This window comes from Phacochoerus africanus, chromosome 13 (genome assembly GCF_016906955.1).
Source record: "Phacochoerus africanus isolate WHEZ1 chromosome 13, ROS_Pafr_v1, whole genome shotgun sequence".
NCBI classification, from domain to species: Eukaryota; Metazoa; Chordata; class Mammalia; order Artiodactyla; family Suidae; genus Phacochoerus; species Phacochoerus africanus.
In genome coordinates this window covers 43,594,210-43,615,840 of record NC_062556.1, presented here as the reverse complement: position 1 = coordinate 43,615,840, position 21,631 = coordinate 43,594,210, and the positions used below count along the sequence as shown (strand labels likewise).

The 21,631-nt window shown below is 33.3% G+C and overlaps 1 protein-coding gene across 1 annotated transcript in view; it reads left to right on the top strand.

Annotated features, from left to right (window-relative positions):
- Positions 1-20,942, top strand: part of DACH1 (dachshund family transcription factor 1) — a 423,135-nt gene extending 402,193 nt beyond the window's left edge. The window contains exon 11 of the mRNA XM_047756207.1: positions 18,187-20,942. Within this exon, the coding sequence (XP_047612163.1) occupies positions 18,187-18,224 (38 nt within the window). The 3' untranslated portion in view covers positions 18,225-20,942. The remainder of the gene's footprint in view (positions 1-18,186) is intronic.
- Positions 20,943-21,631: the final 689 nt, after the last annotated feature.

Genomic DNA, 21,631 nt, shown 5'->3' with positions numbered 1-21,631 from the left:
CGATGAATGATGGCTACAAATTATTGGATCTGACTCTCATTCTTTATTTATTTCTCCCTGGGAGAAAGCACTGGATGGAGAGATTTTAGGCCATAAATTATTCTCATACATAATCAGGTGTGCTGTGTTTAACTTTGATTCTATACTATTATGGTTTTACATTTGTTCATGAAATTGCCATTTAAGCAGATTAAGAACTAATTATTTGATTTCCAGGATGAAATGACATTTACTTGTATTTATAAATTTCAATTTTTCTTTTTCCTTCATGGCTTATGCTGGTTAATACAGTCTTAGGTCTATCTCATTCCAAGTTATCATAGTCCTTGTACTGGTTTTTATGTTTCTCTGGCAAAGTTATATGAAATTTATCTCTAGTTCACGGGGTTGGAAATGGAGAGAAATTTCACAAATGAGAAAAGATTAGATGTAAGACAATAGGGTTGAAAATATATTCCTCTTCCAAACCCATGTATGCTTCTAGGTTCAAGCCAACTGTTGCTCAAATAGCTCAGTACCACCATATGTATTTTCTGAGGGAACTCAGATATACATGTTTTTAATGTTAAATGACAGATTTTAAAAATGATACAGAAGCATGAACAGGGTAAATATTTATTTTCTCTGATAATAGAGAAAAGTTCTCTCAATCATAAAAACTCATAATACATCAGACTGTTGGTGTACAAACCAAATTGAATATAACACTTAAGTCACAAGTAAAGAGAACAGCTTCCAAGCAATGAATACAATGACTTTCTCTAACTGCTTGGAATTCAGACATACTCTTGAGATAGATTTTTGGGTCCCACATCCCCATATCTTCAAATGTGTGCAATTTAGATTAATCCCATTTTATCAGGCACTTTAGTGGTTTGACTATTGCAAAAGATTAAAAATGCCAAATGTTTTGTTTTATAAGTTCTAACTTTATTTCATAAATTATTAGAATGAGAAGGATTTAAATACATTGCAGAGGGACCTTTAATTTAAAGGGTTGGTTAATCATATAATATAGCTCCTTGGCTTATACTTCCCTAAGAATTCAGAAACAATCTTGGTTAACATATCCAAGTCTCAGATAATGAAAAAAGTGAAGCAAATACAGTAGACAAAAAGAAAAGTGTTCATGGCATGGTACTTATGTGTTTATGGTCTTTTTGAATAAATATCTTATAATTCTTCATAACTTTCCCTGGTAGAACCCCATCTTGAGATGTGTGATATTATTTATATCTACTTTCCAATGTTTATCAGTTCCAGAATCAAAATGTGACTAAACAACAATTTTCCCCTATTAGATTATCTAATTCTTTTAAATACCTCATTGTAACCTTACAATGAGTTTTAAAATGCAGGCAAAATCCACCTAGTGACTTATTGTTCCTTGTTAACACCTATTAATATAGCAAAGAAGGATAGGTGTTCCCCATTGTGTTGAACTGATTTTGATGCCGGCTAGACAGAAACTTTCTCACTGGCTCTCAGAAAGTTACCCTTGTCAAGTTCAAATCCAGGACGTGGGATTAGTCATCCTCAAACCATGGCTCACACCATGACAAAGAAGTAAAAATACTGAGGAATCTGAGTTACCTTGTCAACAACAGAGCAAGCTTCATTTTTATCTAAAGATGGGAATAGTATTTAACTGAGTTTCCACATTCTCTCTTCTCATAATTTCCCATCCTCAACTAATTCTAAAAATACTGACAGCGTAGATCTATGCAGTGAAAATATTATGAAATTAAAATATTATGAAAATGAATGCTTGAATGGTTGTAAAATAAGCATACAAAAATTACGTAGATATTTTTAGGATGTTTATATACTTAGGTTTCCATATAGTTAGATTCAAGGGTTTTGATTTTGTTTTGGTAAAGTCACATAAGAACTGAAGATTTGTTTTCATTAGTATTTCAACATGCAGTTCTATTCCTTTGTGAGAAAAATTAGAACATGGGCTTTTATTTAAATATAACAATTCACATAGAAAAGCTGTGAATTATCACAACTCAGTTGGTTCCTTTGCATGCTATTTTTACAAATCAAAGATAATACAAAACTTTCCCAATTATTTCCTTAATGTTGAAAATTTATAGTCAATAAAGAAGTGAAATTTCATCTCACCAGTCCAAAGCTATGGGCTTTTATATTTTAACACTTGGAGTGATGCTTCAACATGAAATATTAGGGAACAAGTATGCATGCAATTTTAGTAATATGCAATTGATCTGTGACTGTTTTGAGACTTGAAAATAATGTCTTTTTACTATTGGCAGCAGTTACAATTTCTCAGTAAAATAAGTTAACAATGTGACAAACATAAAAGTATCATTTTCGACATTTCTCTGATAACTTTTAGTCTCTTCTTTACTGTGGTTTTTGTCTTCTTCCTCTCCAAATACTAACTGGAGGTGTACATTTTCATATGATTAGGCTAATAAATACAGAATATAAAGATATCTTGAAGGAAAGTCCTAGAAGTGGCAAAATCATGAATTTGAGTTGTAATGAAATCTTAAAATTGCTGGTATCATTATCTTCAATTAAGTATTTTTCATCTCCTCTCTTCTTGAAACGAAAATCTAACTTTAACACTTTACTGCAATTACTAAAAATCTTCACTCTAATGTGGAATGGGAAAAAACATAAACATGCTTTTCCAACACAGCTTCCGGACTGCTATCACTGTTCTGAGAATCATCTCATAAAGATTTGAGGACAGCAAAATCCTAAAAAGATTGCCTTTGAAAAAGGTCATTTTAAAATATCTACATTTTCTTGGAGTGCCCATTGTGGCTCAGTGGTTGATGAATCTGACTGGGAACCATGGGGTTGTGGGTTTTATCCCTGGCCTTGCTCAGTGGGTTGAGGATCCCGCATTGCCGTGAACTGCTGTGTGGGTTGCAGATGCGGCTCAGATCCCGAGTTGCTGTGGTTCTGGCCTAGGCTGGCGGCTATGGCTCCAATTGGACCCCTAGCCTGGGAACCTCCATGTGCCGTGGGAGCGGTCCTAGAAAAGGCAAAAAGACAAAAAAAAAAGTGCGTCTTCTTGAGTTTTCAAAGTCTATGTTTAGGAGTTTAAAAGCTCCAAAGGACCTGCTTTAAAATAGATATGTTTGACTAAAAAGTTAAACTAGTATTTAACTTTAATGCTGGTATATTGAGGTTTTTAGCATTTAATCTGCTGGAACTAATTCACTCTAACAAACATGTATACACTTAAGGGCTGGGGCCCGAAAAAAAATGCAAAAGACATGCTATCTATTCTAAATAATTCATAAATATGTACATAATTCTAATAAAATACATACTGAGTTAATTCCTATTGATAAAACTGTGGGTGGGTGTCAAGATGTTATTCAGAGAACTGTAAGTCAAATTTTACTTATATAGAAATATGAAATTTCTATACATAAAAATTTTATATGAAACAAAACTAATTTTAACAAATTAAAATGTGGTTATATGCTGTGTCTGCATGCCCAAAAATATTTTAGGGAGTCAAATTTTGAAGTTTTTCCACAGTAACTCATTTTTAGAATTTTTGCTTCTAAGAGCTTCATTAGCACACTACTGGGAACATACATATTCCAAGACCTACAATTAATTGAATAGATTAAATCTGAAATTTAGAAAATTTGATTTTTTTTTCCTGAAAGCTGTAAAAGATCTCTCATTCTCCTTTAATGAAGTAACACTCTGATGTGTTGCTTCCGAAATGTAAACAAAGCACTTTCAGAGCACAAAGAAATTAATTCCAATTGTGTGATTAAGTCTAGATATGTAAGTCTAAATCTCTGACAAGTCATATAAATGACATATTTTATATAGCTTATCCAAACAAGAGGAATTAATATTTATGGATGCTTCTGAGTATAACTTTAAATATGTACCTAAATAATATTTATTAAAATAAAACCCTGCCTCCCCCGATTTATATCTGAAATCAATAACCTAAATCCTAAATTCAGGACACACATTTTATAGGAGTTGATAAAGAGTGAGAATAAAGAAATGAAGAATGTAATGAATTTAGAAATGAGGTAATGAAGAGTCAACTTGTGTTATGCAAAGAATTAGTGGGAAGGTGCATTTGAAATACAAGGGGAGGATCAAATTGCAGGGTTTAGAAAATAGTGGCTGATAATTTGAAATAGATAATCTGGGAAAGAGACTCAGGCTAGAGTACACAATAATGAGATTGCCTTCCTCCTGCTGTGTTTGATGTGACAACAGGGCATTAAAATAAGCATTGTGGAGTAACCACCTAGGCAGATATAGAGCTCTGGAGCTTGACTGTGAGACAGTTTGAATGAGGGGTCCAGACAAGAGACACCGTTTGGGGCACCATTAAAGTCTTATGGTGAAAATACAGAATCTCTTTGTATAATCTTGATATTGTCATTCTTCTGAAAAGGCTAGCGTATCGAGCCCCACCCTCTCTCACCCCAAGAAACGATTATGATGAGTAACAAATCCAACACTGGCAAGCAAGTATGTTCAAATGACTATGAGTTAACACATTTCTCTCACTTTGCACCATCCTTCTTTGTAATGAATAACCTAATACATATTTTTTTTAAATAGAGGAAACAACATAGCTTTTTTATGGCAGTTAGAAAGGATTGATTACGCAGCATTGAGTTTACTCCATTAAAGTGAGTGTAATAAAACTGAAACCAAAAAATTTACAGTGCTACATTATATACATAAAATTAGAATAAAGAATGCTCAAAATACATAGTGGTATGTTAGATAGTTCATATTTTGACTTACTTATTTTGCATCTTTGTTGATTCTGCAGATTTTACCTATGACAAACTGTCAATTCAACTCTTGCATTAAGAGACATGTATTTTTCATGATATTGTTTTATATGGCAATAAGTTGAATACCAGTCCTTTCAAGTAATCAAACTACATTGAATAGAGTCATAAACAAAAAGGCAGCAATCATTTACTCTCATTGTTAGCTTTTTCCTCTGATGCATAGATATTCTTTGCAATCATTTGAGCAGTGTAGTACATTCTCATTTTGATGAAGGGAAAGTCAAAATTACACTTATTTTTTAGACTTGGTAAGTAAAGAAAAAGTGCTCATATAATAGAGTTCTGTATTATCAAAACAAAATTTGTGTTAGACCAAAGTGATATTAGTCTTCCACTACATTTTAAGCTTTAGGAACCCCATGATTTTTATAATACGTAAGGCATTTGGTAGGTAATAAAGTCATCAGGTATCTGGTTAGAGCTGTAGCATTTGGAGAATTCTCATCTGAATAGTGAAATTGTGAAAAACAAGACCTGATAAAGAACTCTGAGAATGTTGTGAACTCTCCATTCAGTCGCCCTAATGCTATCAAAGACTGGATGGGAAATAGGCAAGATTTATTATCCAAGACTTACAAGTTAATACTCTTACCCTATACAAGTAAGTTTCCTTAAAAATAAAAAAGAATATGTATTTGGATGTGTCTAACTAAATCACTTCATTGTATTCTGTGATAATCTAAATAGGAAAAGAATCTAAAAGAGAATGGATGTGTCTACCTATATAACTGAATCACTTTGTGGTTCAGCAGAAATGATCACAATGTTGTAAATCAACTCTACCTCAATAAATCTTTAAAAACCAAAACATAAATTAATTAATTAAAAAATGAAAAAGAAAATACCCTGGATTATAAAGAGCCGAAAACGAAGCTGCAATTCACAAGGAGGCTTAGAATTTGTAAATTATCGGTTGAATAACTACAAACCCCAGATTTTTTTAAAAGAAATTAAAAAAAGTAAATAAAAAGTGATGGAAGTGAAGTCTGTCCAACTGAACTGAATCAGGATTATTCAGATAAAATAGGTATTCCTGATGGATCAGTTTAGTATTCTCCAAGTGCAACTGGGAGATAGCCCTGAGATTAAGAGTAGTGTACAGTTCCTACGATAGAAAAATAAAGATTTTATATAAAGTGGTTTTGACATAATCCTAGATGAGCTCCTTAAATTCATTATGCTTCTCAAAATCTAACCTTAATTCAAGATATAATGATCTATATGGTGATATAAGTTAATCTTATTCGTGTCACAATTGCTAGGGGTGGGAAAATAAGGCAATACTGACAGTAACCACAGCCACAAGCTATTAATTTTAATGTAAATAGTGGCCTATGTTACCATGACCCAGGGCAGAGTTTCACAGTGGGCATGAAATATACATGTATCAGCATTTACCTTCTTTCTAAATATATGCACATTTATTATAATATACTTAAGATGTTTATTTGTAGAGTTTTTTGTTTAGTTTTTGAAATTGTATTAAAGAAATTTGGCAATGTTATGGAATTTAATATATGCTGAGAACTAATTGGAACTTAAAAAGCATAAATTGTAAGTCAGACTAGAGTGCTGAAATGTTTCTTGAAATTCTTTGTGTATAAAGAGACAGATAATTTATAAAGTGTAAAATTACCTGTTATCATTGTGTATTTTTGTGATAGTAGATTTTGTCTTTTTTTCATTGCTTTCCATTTTAGACAGCATTGAATATCTGACATTTGTTATTGTTTGTGGCCATTTTGAGGATATTTTCCTGGTCACTTTTCGAAGAATAATGTTTATCTTCTTGGACAACATGCACTATAATAATAATGCTTCCGGTATTGCAAGATACCATATTTAACCAAAATCGAATCACCCAGTCACTACTACTGAACCAAAGATTCTGAAAGACATTAAAAAGATTGCCTGATTTCTAGATAGTTTTAACAAAAAGCTCTAGAATTTTTTTCCTTTTTCTTGTACTTTTTGATAGTTCATTAAATAGTAATCATTCCAGCAGTATGGAGCTAGATATACAGCTTCATAGGATAGTTACTTTTGTCACACTGTCAAGTGATTTGATCAGTCATTATTATTCTTAAACAAGTTTAACATAAGGATTGGACTATTGACAATTATTGTTTTTATTTCTGAGAAGGCCATCATATATCGCAAAATAAGAACATCAATCTTTAAGAAAAATTGGTTTTATTCCCAGTAGAATCATAATACCCTAAGGTAATACAAGTAATTTCCACTCCCACAGATATTTATATATTTTTAAAAGACCAAAACAAATCCTTCAAAAGTGTGAAAATATTCTGCAATTTAGAATAATTTATTCCATTAGTAGCAAACCAGAGAGATTCTAAAAATGATTTTGATGTACTAAGATAAGAAATATTGTACTGGGAAATATGCAGCCTGGTTTTTCTATTTCTATGAAATGTGGGCAAGATTTCAGGAGCACTCACAAGGCAGCATTTGCGTGGTGAGTTCCACATGACCAGAGTTGGGTTATCAGTCTTTTCTGTGTTCTAGAAGAAAGCAAGCTAAGATATCATATAACACTGTAAATCAAAGGAACTAAAATATTCACTAGTGACATTGACATCTTTCTTATAAAAGAAGGGATATTATATATTGTGGCACAACAAATGACTTCAAATCTTTGTGGTTTACATCATTTATACCTCTTAGCATCTATACATGAGGAATCTAGGAGTAGCTTAGTTGGGTCCTCTGCTTCAAGGTCTCTCCTAGGATGCAAATAAGTTATGACAGGAGCCGAAGTCCTCTCTAGACTCAGCTGAGGCAGGCTCCACTTCCAAGCTCAGTCATGTGGCTGTTGACATGCCACGCTTCCTCAAATGTGTTGTACTGAGGGCCTCCGTTCATTGCCAGGTAATGGACAGAGGCCGTCATCAGTTCCTTGTCACATGGAACCTCCATGGGGCCACTTGATACACGGCAACCTGCTTCATCTGATCAAGCAAGTAAAAAGATCAAGAGAAAGAATGTCTGCCAGTAAGACAGAAGTCAGTTTTTTTATAGCCGAACCTTGGAATTGACTTTCCATCACCTTTGCCATATTCTCTTCATTAGAAGCAAGTCACTAGATAGAACCCACACTTAAAGGGGACAGTGTTATCTCACAAGGATGTGACTGCCAGGAAGCAGGAAGCATTGCTCTGCCATCTTAGAAGATTTTTACCATATAGGGCTACCTGGAAAATAAAACTGTCAAGTTACCTGGTGAGAATGGGATCGACCCAAGGATATTATATAATTCAAATATTTTGTGGACTCAAGAATATATGTAAAGGTAGACCAGATGTCCACATCAGTCTTTGAAGGTAACCTTATCCCTGATTTGTGCTTTGATAGGCATTTGCCAAAACTTGCCTGATCAACTCTGCTTGATACTCAACTGATTTTCATATTCTTTCTTCAGATATGATAGTTATTTCAACACACTTTCTTGCCTGTTTACTAATATGTCTCTTTAATTGAACTCTACACATCTCTGAACTGATCCCTTGTGAGTTGATTTTAGAGTTTAGTGCCCAGAGAACTACCTTATTTAATAATTCTTGTATAGCATGTTAGTGTTCTCACCCACATATGATCTTAATACTTGGTGATTCCATTGGATGAGAAAAGCTATTTCCCACAAAAGTGTCACTTCTTTAGTTAAAACTATTCTCATACTTATTGAAAAAAATTGAGATCTTTCATTGAAATTTGACCTTTGTCAACTTTGGCCCTAGACCAGCATTTTGGCTCAGCATTGTAAAATTTTCAATCGAACTCTAGATATTTAGAAATTTATTCACTCACAAATATAACTATTAAAATTATTGAATTAGTCATAATACAAAAATAGGGAAACATAAAAAATGCTAAACTTTTAAAAGAAATGTGATGATTTTTTTCTCCAAACTTAAAATAACTAGGCTCTGGCAAGAGGTACCCTTCTACTTGCTACCTTTGGTTGTTCTCTAGAGAAAACACATACATTTATTCTAAAAATTCAGTTTATTCACTGCAGATTTCAACTGTTTCTGGCAGTTCTAAAGGATACAAATGCCTCCTTTGAAAGATCCTTGTTTCCCTTCTCTGCAATTATCTTATTTTTATTAAATAAGGGATCACTGTTTTATGCTCTGTTTTATTAAGCATAGTTGATGATTTACCCATCTACCAGTAAGGTTCAGATAAGCCCTCAAATTATAATTTCCCTCCATCCCTGTGTCTTAGTCTTCTTTCTCCCAGAAATGAATAGAAGAATGTAGAAAGTAATAAGTGATTTCATTGTGCTTCTCTTTGTTGAAGTTGGTAGGTCTCACCTTCCAATCAGGACAAGGTAACCTAAGTGCAAAGTACCCCATTCACACTTGCTGGTACATTAACCACTCTGATGGGTTCTCACTTCCTACTAATGAATGCTTAATTAGAGCACACACAAATACTTTACCAAAGTAGACCTAACAGCAATATAATTTTTCTTTATTTACAGAAACAAAGTAAAACTTTAAAGATGCCTATATTCTACTTTTTGTTTTTCTTTTTGATAAACTTTTAAAAGATAATCTGTGCTTCAAACAGTTAAACAAAAGAGTAATTTCTTTATACCAACAAGTTCACATTAGTATACAGTCCTCACTAAAAACTAATACAGCTAAGTAGACTTCATAAACTTTACAGTTATAAATTTACCATTCAAACATAATGGACCAGTAGACTAAAATCTAATTTATATCCACACCTTCAGTCCCATAAGTTTCATGAATCTGAACATTGTTTTTCTGGAGAACTCTATTAGGAAAATCATTAAGCATTGTCTTACTGCCTAATACTTGAATGGGACTTCTTAAAACCTTCTACTAACAGAAAACATATTTACCACGAAAATATTGCCCATATAATCAATGAAACATTATATGTGGGTGGTAGAGAGTGTAAGTCTTTAACTAGTTACTAGTAAATATCTGATATTGATGATGTATTAAAATTTCATATAACTTAGGGAAGATATTTTATTTTTAAAATCTATATTTGAAAATAATCAAACCTATAGAAAAGTAAAAATATTAAAACTCATATGTGCTTTACCAAGATTCATCTACTGTTAATATTTTGTTCCATGTGCTTTATAATTTTATCTATCTGCATAGTATTTTCTGAAGCGTTTTCAGGTAAGATGTATAAATCCTGGTACTTTAACTAGTGTATTTACCAATATGTATTTCACAAGGTACTTACTAAAAATAAGGATGTTCTTTTACACATAAACACAGTGTATTTATCAGGTCAGTAAATATTTCATTGACACAATACTGTTATTTAAGCTGACATTGAAATTCTAATTTTGTCATTTGACCCAATCATGTCCTACATAGCACTTATAGCATTACTGAATACTAACTAGGATCACACTATATTTTGTTGTAATTTCTCTTCAGTCTCTTTGATCTTGTGCATTTCTTTTGACTTTTAAAAAAATATAAAATTGACATTCTTGAAAAAAACTCGTCTTAAGAGAATGTTTCTCATTTTGTATCTGATATTTTCTCACGCATAGACTCAAATTGTATATTCTTACCCAATACACTACTCAAGTGAGGTTGTGTTCTTTTCAAGATATAATGTCTAGAGGCACATAATAGGTATCTTTCCCTTGTCTTGTAATGTTAATTTGATAGTTTCTTCTGTATATATATTTCTTGAGCACTTGCCAGATTCCAGGTAATGTTCAAGGTACTAGACATATGCAAAGCCATATGGTATGTTACCTATTCTTAAAAAGATTACAGCTAGACTTTAATCAATTTCTCTAGGATAGTGAAGTTTTGTAAGTGTTGGCATAGTAAAGACACTTTCATAGAGGACAAGAGTTTACAGCCTATGACAAGTATTATAACAACACACAGGGTGTAGTAATACAGTGTGTGATAGCCAAACCCTATCTACATGAGAATAGGCTGATCCATCGTAACTAAAACATTTTGTCAGAGGGCTAATTTCTTAACCAGAGATTTGCTTGGTTTCTAGACAAATGGTAGATAGTTGATGATAATTTTTTAAAATCTATTTTTTTAGTTGTAGTCATGAAGATTTGGTTTTAAAAACAGTTTTTAAATAGGTATCAGTTGATAGGACCACAGGGTCTAGATTTCTACCCCAATTGGGGAATGTTCCTGAGTTACAGAATAAAAGATCTCTAATACCCTCTAAAGCAAGATTATCATAACCTTTGATAGTAAATTCAGGCAAAGGGCCCCTTGAAGATACTGACAACAAGAATGTTACTTCTCAAAATAACTGAGATACTTTAAACTGATCTAGCCAGTTGGAAAAAGTATTTTGCCCGGGGCTGGAGTTGACTAAATATTCCAAGCTGGATACGTTTAAACATAGCCATCTGTACATCTTCAAATGACTTTTCTCCACATTCCTTAACTCAGTTTTCATTACTGGTTTGTCAGCTTAGTTTCCCATTTTAAAATAATGTATGATTAGATCAGGCTGCCCAGTGATGATTCCTTCTAGACCCCAATTCCTAAAGCCTAGTTCCACCTGCTTTAATTTGTCAAAATGTCAAAGTTTCTGTCTTTCCTCTAGTCTTGTATGTACCTAGAGTCTCATACAAAGTTTTTTCCTATGGAAAGGTTAGGAATTTACTTTCATTGTCTTTGCCTAAAAATATAGTTATGATTAACCTAGGGTTGGGGTTAGGGTTAGCTTTAGATGATCTTCTGTTCTCAGAACATGTTTTAAATGAGACTGTGTTCCTCATGTACTTTCTTCTTGGAAGACAACTGAAAAATATGTATAAACAGTTCTTGGAGTTCCAGTTGTGGCTTAGTGGGTTAAGGACCTGACATTATCTCTGTGACAATGTGGGTTTGATCCCTGTCTTCGCTCAGTGGGTTAAGGATCTGGCAAGTTGTGGTGTAGGTCACAGATGCTGCTTGGAGACCGTGCTGCCATGGCTGAGGTGTAGGTCTCAGCTGCAGCCCCAATTCAACCACTGGCCCAGGAACTTCCATGTGCCAGAAGTGTGGCCATTAAAAAAACACAAACACACACGCATATGCAAAGAAACAAAAAACAATGTTTCATTATAAAACTATTTTCATTTTCAGTATTAACCACAATCAAGAGCTTTACTTCATATTAGCCTTATAATAAAACATGGTATTATCTACTCTGATTTCAAATGAGCTGGGCCATGTTGGTGCATTAGGTAAACAGTTACCTACTGCTTCTCCTAGTATATTTGGCTTATACAGAGAGAATAACCTGACTGTTGTGCCCTCTTACACACAGTCAGTACCCACTCTCTAGAAAGTGTCTGGCTGCTTATGGAGAAAACATTCAAAAGGAATTTGGGGTCCTGTCCTCTCTCACTTTGACCCAACTCTATGGGCCTCAGGTTCTGCAGCTATCACTCTGAGTTACCTAAAATTCAAAATTTGTTGCAAGTTTTCGTGTTTACTTTTTAATTATACTTGAGCACAATCTTTACAATAACTTCAGAAATCACTTATACTGTTATTATCTGCATTTCATAAGAAATGCTATCCTCTTGTAAAAGAGCATTGCTGAACATCAATCTCTCTTAAAATATTTCTCTTGTTAAATGTAGACTTTGTGTCTCTGCTTCTTTGCCTCAGCAGCAGCAGAATGTTCCTACTCTAAATATAAAATTATAAAAAAAGCAAGAAACAATATTTTCTTTAATTAGCTTCTTCCTTTAGGGGTTTTAGAAGAGAGGTTATGACTTGACAAAGATCCTTCCCATCTGTTCCTGTTTGTTTGCTTTTATTTTTACTTCCTTTCGTTGTCTTATCAAATATCACATGAATCATTAACATTTGTTTTCATCACTTGTTTTGGTTTTCCTTGCTTCATATGATTAAGACATTATGTTGAGAGAAGCTCAGGGCTACTATATTTTATATTAACCTAATATTCTTTAAGTAATGTTAAGCTTTCTAAATATATGATCTTATATGTTTGACCTCTATTATGTTCATATTTTCCCAGCTCTGGAGTAGTGAGATAGGGGCACGGACAACTGTTTTGTGAAAGCAGCAAACAAGTGTCTGGATATAAGTTTTGAGCAAATAGATGCCATTTTTAATAAAGCTACTTTCTAATAGGAAAGGTAATTTATTAAGCCCTTTGTGCGAAAAAACAAGTGAGAGATCCTTGCGGATATTTGTAAGGGAATTCTATTCAAAACTAGAATGTATATAAATTTGCATATGGAATAATACTTTTCCCTAACATACTCCTTTGTTAATGATTTCACGTAGTTTTAACACAATGAAGGAATTGGATTTCTGATGTCACCGAACTAAGCAATTTGAAATTATTCCAATTTATATGTCATTTTGTAATACGAAATCCTATTGTATATTATGACTATTACTGAACAAACCTCATTAGTTTTTAAGATAAGTGATCAAGCTATTCAATACTTTTACATATGGAACGAAAGCTGTATTCTGTATCTGTTTATTTGTATTAGACATTACCAATAACTACATATAATAATAGCTGCAAAAACATTAAACCAAATGAGTAAACGTCATTCCCAAACACAAACCAAAACAGAACTGGAACTTTTGTGACAAACTCCCCATTTTTCCCTCCTTAGCCACAGCAAATAAGTAACATATAGAATCTTTGTACACAATGGTCTGATTTGATGGCTTCAACTATAATATTAAAACCTGAGAACCATTACTACCAGGAAGTTAAAATTTTTTCTTTAATTCATTACCTGCAGATCTAAATCTGCATAATAATAGTAAGCAGCATACAAAAATTCACACCTGCAATAAACTATTCATGATCTAGATACTTTCTTATACACCAAATTATAGCTGTAAGCATGAAATCACAATGAACTTTGGAACTATTAGGAATTTGTAATTTAAATAGTTTCACTCAATCCCTACTCCCAAATGCTTTTAATTAGAACAGACTTTTTAATTAAGTACTCCCCTGCACAAAGTGTAGCTTGATGATTTTTCTGTCATATCAACCTCCCATACAAAAGCAAACAGTCATTGTGTCAAAACAAGATATTTTCTCTGAAACCATGTGAATTTTAGTTCTCATTTCAAGTCGTTCAGTTGAAGTTCTGCATACTCAGAGGAAGCCTCTGTTTTCTAGAAAAATGGCGAAGCACAGATTTACAAAGCAGGGAGACTGATGGTATCAAGGTGTCCAACAGTCAGTCCCTTACCTCTGCAAGTCAGATGGTGTTTCTCCTCCAGTGAACTTCTAATGGCTCATTAGAGGAAGTGACCTAGTGAAATGGATCTGGATTCACACGAATATCAAATCACTGCCCTTCTGTTCACTATCTCTTTGAAAATGTGCAAGATAACCTTTCTGAACCCTAATAGTCTTTTTGTAAAAGGCACTAAGAATACCTCTGTCATTGAGTTGTTGGGAGGTTTAGATTTATAATCCATAAAGTTACCAGAACACAGGAGGTGCTCAGAAAATATTAGCTATACTGATGATAATCATTATTGCCTTTCTTACCAACTTACTTGAATTAAAAGAAATTCTCATCCATTTGAGATATTAAAGAATGATCATTTCCTAAACTTTGCTCTATAAGGAAAAATATTTTTCTGTGGCTAATATATGCAGAAGTAAAGATAATGTAGGAAATGTTGAGTAGGTATGAGATTATCTAGTTAGAAAGCAAACATAATGCACAAAGGGCAGCCTTTAAAGCAAAGTGTGAATAGGCCAAAACATGTGAAAAAGCTCTCTGAGTTTCCAGATGGAAACAACAAAACAACATAGCTCTGAATAATAAAGTCTTAGCCATGAAAGTACTCCAAGGGAGTCCAGTAATCTCTATCCTGTAGGTTGCTTTTACAGGGCCCTCTCCAGGGTTCCATGGCTTTGCCTGTTGTTTGAAGGGTCAGGGAAGGACAGGGTATTGGAAACATGATTATAGAATATTAGAAACATGGGACAGTTTGATTCATGGGCCCATATATTCTTCTTTGCACCCGTGCCATTCAGCTTGCTCTCAGATGGTTTGTTATGAGAAATCTGAGATGGACCTACAGTCCCCTAACTCAGAAGCTTGTTGTTAACTCTCTGGGTTAACCTGTAGGTATTCACTGTTAGTTGGAGGACCAATATAACTTCTTCACAATGATATAAAGTTACTTAAAAGCTTTTTCTCTTACAAAGTTTCAATTATCCATAAATACATTTTAATAAGGATGACAAACATAAAATAGAAGCACTTTGAAAGTTAGGCTCTGTGGACAAAGGGAGAAGGCGTTACTCTTCTAGGGTCTGTCTATGCCTGCGTGGTACATCTCAGCTTCCAGTTAATTCTAAGGCAGATAATCTCCAATGTCTAAGTATTATTCAGTGATGGAGATGCCTTAACTATAGCAGTTGGAATCTATTTTACAGCTAGCATCTTTAACGCTTGATGCTTTTGTCCATCTGTTAGGAACATTAGCCAAAAATTTAAGGAGACATATTTATTAAAAGTAGGTTATTTTTATAAACATATTTTGTACATGATCTCTGGTAAGGTTGCATACAAAATGATGATTAATATTAAATTTTTTTTTATGGCTGCACTGGCAGCATATGTAAGTTCCTGGACCAGGGATCAAATCAGAGCTGCAGCTGCCACCTACACCACAGCCATGGCAATACTGGATCTGAGCTGCATCTGTGACCTACACCACAGGTTGTGGCAATGCTGGATCCTTAACCCTCTGAGCCAGGCCAGGGAGTGAATCTACATCCTCACAGGGATAATGTTGGGCCCTTAACCCACTAAGCCATAACAGGAATTCCTAGTGATATTTCTTTCTATCTATCTATCTATCTATCTATCTATCTATCTATCTTACATTTAGATTCAGATTGATTTTGAAATGTTGTGACATGTTAAGAGAATTATTTATAGTACATAGGCATACCAATTAATTAATTTCTCCAAAGATTTAACGTTTGAGAGGACATTAAAATTTTGAAGGCAAGCATCATGCTAAAGCATTTTCCTTCTAATACTGATGGGAAAAGAGATATGGTGGCTGATTTTGTGGGTCTCACCATATGGGAAGTTTCCCATGTGTAACTTCAAAGTGAGACAAGTGTTATGGCGTTAATTCTTAAGGTGCTTGTATTGGAGAATAAGTAGTAGAATAAGAGAATAAATAATAAGTTTAATACAGAGAGCAGAAGTATAAATAGGGAAAGAGGAGGTACTCATGTTCCAGGCTCCTAGAAGGAAGAACAGGACTGAATACTCCAAACCAATGCAGAGCTTAGCGCTCCTTTTGTAGAATGCGAAGAAAGCCGAGATCCCTAAATGTGGGAAAGTAGTAACGGAGAAGATTAGAAAGGAAAGTCAATGCCAAGTTATATTGCACATGGAGACCTGGGTGAAAAATTTGGCCACTGGATCTTTTAAAACGATAACCCAGACTCAAAGATTGTTGTTGCAACTAGAGTCCTTCTACCTAATATTCTATAGACACAACAGAAGGTTTTCTAGGCTTCAATCTTTTTTCTTTATTGTACACATATTTTTAAAAATCTGAAGACTGAAATGCTAATTTTTAGTAAGTCATTTATTTTTCACAGGTATTTTGAAGGACTTCACATAATGAAATTTGAATTTAGGAGAATTTGAGAGTGTTTCTTCCCCCCTCCAGTCCTAGGCAACTGTCTATTTTAAAAAATAAGAATGAGAATGATAGCTTCAATATAATTGAATGCATAACAGAAATATTGAGGTAATTGGAAGGAGAGATATGCAAGGATAACTTTAATAAGGATTACGAATTAGAACATTTTGGTAAAAATATCAGCATTCTACTTCTTTGGTTATTTCTGTAATTTCTACTACTATATTTTTTTCAATTAGCTGCTTTATTGAGTAAAAATCATTAAGATCAAAATTATTGTTAAAAAGGCCCAATTTTTAGCCACAGGATACCAAGAGTGTGAAAGCCTGAAGTTTTAGTTTATTTGGTAATATCAGTTTACTAGGCTTACTTATCTTCTTTGGGCAAGTCACATGAAAATTGTATCTGATTCTTTCATTCATTTATTCATTGAAACACATGTTTATTGAACATTTACTGGGTGCTTAGACCATATCAATAAGCAAAACAGAGTTCCATGACATCCTGGAGATAATATTCCAACTGTACAAACTAGGCTAAGCTAAAACATGTGGCAGGAATATAAAATTTGAGAACACCAATATTTCTGCGAAGTAGAAAATTGGTTTAACATTGGATTTAAGTTCCCCACTAATTACCATATCTGTTATAGATGATATAAAAGCACTCAGCTTAACATTGAAGGTGAGATCTGAAAATATTTATTTTCTATTTCCTGAATTTACTGTAGGTTATTTCTATTTCCTTATATTTTAATTCTTGAAGTTGCTAGACATTTTGCAAGCATTTACATTGCAATATGCATTTTTTAAATGTTTGAAAACTTTCCTTTTCTGATTTTCTTCTCCTGTAGGTATTAAAACTTGAAAGTTAGACATGTTTTACACAATTATTTCCAAGCTTTAGACCACACCACAAAGTGAATCGTTGAGAAGATGTTATGTTTGTAAAATAAACTTTTGTTTTGCTTTTACTCTGGATTTTTTTTTTTTTTTGGTCTTTTTTAGGGGCACATCTATGGCATATAGAAGTTCCCAGGCTAGGGCTCAAATTGGAGCAGCAGCTGCCAGCCTACACTACAGCTATAGCAATGCCAGATCCAAATTGCACCTGTGACCTACACTGCAGCTCACAGCAATGCTGGATCCTTAAGCATGGGTTCGAACTCACATCCTTATGGCTACTAGTTGGGTTTGTTACTTAATTTCTTATTTCTGCTTCATTCAAATGGGTTACAGCACGTGGTATATTTAACAACATTGCTAAAGTGTAAGATGGGAGCTCAGTCTTACCTGATGAAGATCTGAGTGCATGCAGAGAAAATCATGTTCTGCAAGCTTGGAGGAAGTAATTGTCATTCAACAGAAATCAACTAGCTTTGCATATCAGTGAAACACACACACACACACACACACACACACTCTTATCTATTTTCTGAGTGCTCTGTGCTAATATTAAAATAGCAAATATGTATTTATGAGATCTAAAGGTTCTGTATTCTTCTTCAGTCACATAAATTCAATGTAAATTTGAAATTTAAGAATATGTGAAAAAATGTTTCTTAAACAAGTGAAGAACTCACAAATTTTTTATCAGACTCTGTAGTTTCTATATTCACATTTGTCCCTCAAATGTCATGTAATTAATTATTTTTTGTTGTTCCTTTTTAGATGGAAGACTCTATTTGAAAACTACTGTCATGTACTGAACCTTTCCTGTTGAAGAAATTCATGTTACAGTAAAGAACTTTGCAGTCAGACATTCGTCATTGGAAAGTTTGGAAAAAATAAAGTCCTTTTAAGGGAACTTACTCAACTTTGTGTATCAATGTTCTTTAAAAGTTTAAGTATTCTACAAAAAACAAAAGTTTCCTTCATTGATTTTCACCTGTGGTTCATACCAGAGACCTGAGAATGTTTGTAAATGTACGAGTATCAAACTTCTTACAGTTAATAACTGCAACTTTGCTGCTGGACACTTGTATACAGAGTTAAAGGCAGGTCTGAATAAGACCTAGCTTTGTTTTTTTGGTTTTTTTTTTTTTTTGGTTTTTTGTTTTTAATGGAATGAACCATTTTCCTCTTCTGAAAATTCTGTATCTGAGCACATCAAGAGACTCTTGTAGCACTAGTCACCCAGACTTACAGAATTATGTCCTCCGAAACCAGCAAGAACACTTGGAGATGAACTTGTAGGGGACATAGAGGATAACCTAAAAGAAAATCAATAAATTAAAGAGTAATATTCTGTTACATTCAATTTTAAACTCTCTAAGTGTGGGTTTTCTCCTGAAGATTTTTGTTCACATACTTTCCAAAAGACCAACAAATGGATATTTACAACTACCCAGTGAAATAACATTTTGCATATCTGAAAAGAAGCATTGACTATAAGCCAAAAGGTTTCACCGAAGGTCTTTTTTCCTTAAAAAAATATAAATGTAACATGTTTTCATTCCAAACTGGTAGTGGTATATAGCATTTAACATGATAATGATGCTTCTTATTCAAACTGTTGGTCACATGTACAGTATATAAACATAAAACATACAAGGAAGGTATTATGTATGCAGTAGTATACTAGAGTTTAGGAAAAAGAAAATTTTAGAAAATATGTTTTGTCACCCTGTTGGTCAGAAAGACACCTTTCTGGTTTTAACGCATGCAGGCATGTAAATATTTGTCTGGAGTCACAGTATTAATGAATGAGATCTTAAGCATCTGGTGACATCAGAACTCCATGTCAGCCACTTTTATTTGTATATTGAACCCTAGTTAGTGCCCCCAAACTGCACTATTGAGAATGGATTGTGGCTGAAAAGGAAATCAAAACACCAGAAATATTTTTATATGTTAATGTCATTTATGTTAATGTTGCTGAAAGACAAAACCTAACCAACCCTTGATCCTTGATGTATCAGTCCAATACCATGTAGCGCTGAGTGATAAAGTTAAAATGTGTTGTGCCTCCCACCCTGGTCAGAGGGAAGGGTGCCTACGTGTTATTTTCACCGTCTTCTTGAAAGTTACAGTATGTGTTTTCACTTTTGTGCAGATAACTGGAAGTCAAGCTGCAAACAGTTTTTATTACATGATGAAGTTACCTTCTCTTTGTTTTTACATATTTGAAGTTACACCTTTAAAGACTGATGCCATGAATCAGTATAGTTGCTGTACATTTTATGATTTTGCTGTCATCTGAAAATTTTATGAGCATAACATTATTTATTACCATAAATAGCAAAATCCTAAATGCCCAAAAAAACTAGCTTAAAAATGTTTCAAGATAGTTCTGATTGGATATTAATGATTTGGTGAAGTGAATGAATTAACATTAGAGATACGCTGGCACTAAGCTTCTATAGTTTTTTAGGTCTTCCTTGCAATACTGGAACATATTTCTTTTGTGTAGCTCGCTATTAACCAGCTAAGACCATTTTTAATACAATAAAAAGGTTATATATACAGTTCCTATTTTTAGCTTGCTTAAAAGGGAGCACTATTTTTATTTAAAACACTGTTAGGAAATGCTTTGTAGAAACTTGGTTTTCTAAGCATAGTTCTTCCATAACCATCTTTTGTTATTTGAGCACAAGAGATCCTATTTCTTGTTGTATGTATTTCTTGTTTTTCCCTGTATGCAGTCTTTGAAGGATTACAACACTTAAAATTGGAGAGACTTGTGGCAAGCTTTCGAATCATACATTTTTTGCAAGTTTTTAAAAAGCCTACAATTTACATAAGTAATAGAATCAGCCATTGCTCTGCTCCTTGCATAGAGTCACCTCTTAAGTAGGTTAAATAGTTTTAAAATACATACTTTCCAGACCTTTGAGAATGCTTTAGTGTTTGGTTCGCTATAAAAGGAAATTTTAGCAAGGATTAAAGAAAAAAGCTATCAGCTATATGCTAAGAGAGAATCTTACTAACACGTTGTAAATATTACAATTCCTGAAATGTTATTTTAAGTCTGTAACTTAAGTTTTTTCCCCCCTTTATTAGTTATACAGATTGGTTTAAAATTTGTTTTTTGGTTTAAACAAGTAAAATTGTGCCCATTTTATGGTTTCCATGCTTTTGTAATCCTAAAAATATTAATGTCTAGTTGTTCTATATTATAACCACATTTGCGCTCTATGCAAGCCCTTGGAACAGAACATACTCATCTTCATGTAGGACCTATGAAAATTGTCTATTTTTATCTATATATTTAAAGTTTTCTAAAAATGATAAAAGGTTATTACGAATTTTGTTGTACAAAATCTGTACAAAAATCTGTTTTTACATCATAATGCAAGAATTGGAAATTTTTCTATGGTAGCCTAGTTCTTTGAGCCTGGTTTCAATGTGAGAACCACGTTTACTGTTATTGTATTTAATTTTCTTTTTCTTTTCAACAATCTCCTAATAAAACTGTCTGAAATCTCCCTGCGACTTTATTTACAGTTCGTCTTTATTAAATTTTGTGAAATGCAGAGCATTGAAGGAATATTTACTTTCTAATGGGAGGCATCTAAAAACAACATAAGTCAGCTCTTTACAATGTGAAGGGAACAATGCTCAATGATTTTATTTAACATGCAACTGCTTCTATCTCTAATATGAATTACTGTGGTGAAAAACATCATAAAAGCACACTCTGTAGTTATTGTTTAACAAGCAGATTTTCCATATTTTGTTTCTTGCCAGCTAAGCAAACTGCCCACATATACATGATTTATTTATGTACATTTCTCAGTTTATGAAGCTGTTATTTGTACCTTTTTCCTTTATATTCTTTTATTCCCATGATTCTTTTTCACAAAGCTTTGTGCTGAATAATGTAAAGTAGACATGTTGATGGAACAAAATATATTATTCCCATATCTATAAGGTGTAGATTTGTAAGTCTAACTTGGTGTTTTGCTTTCAATCTCTATCATTGGAAAAACATGCCTTTAGAAACTTTGCAATTCCAATATCCTTTAATAATATATAAACATTTTAATCAGTCCAAAATGTTGGGTTACTATCTCTGTGAATACTCTCAACATTCCCACAAGAATGGAAAGTGAATTTTTTTCTGTCTAAAGAAATTATTTCAGTGAATTAGCCAATTATGTTTTCCCTAATAAAA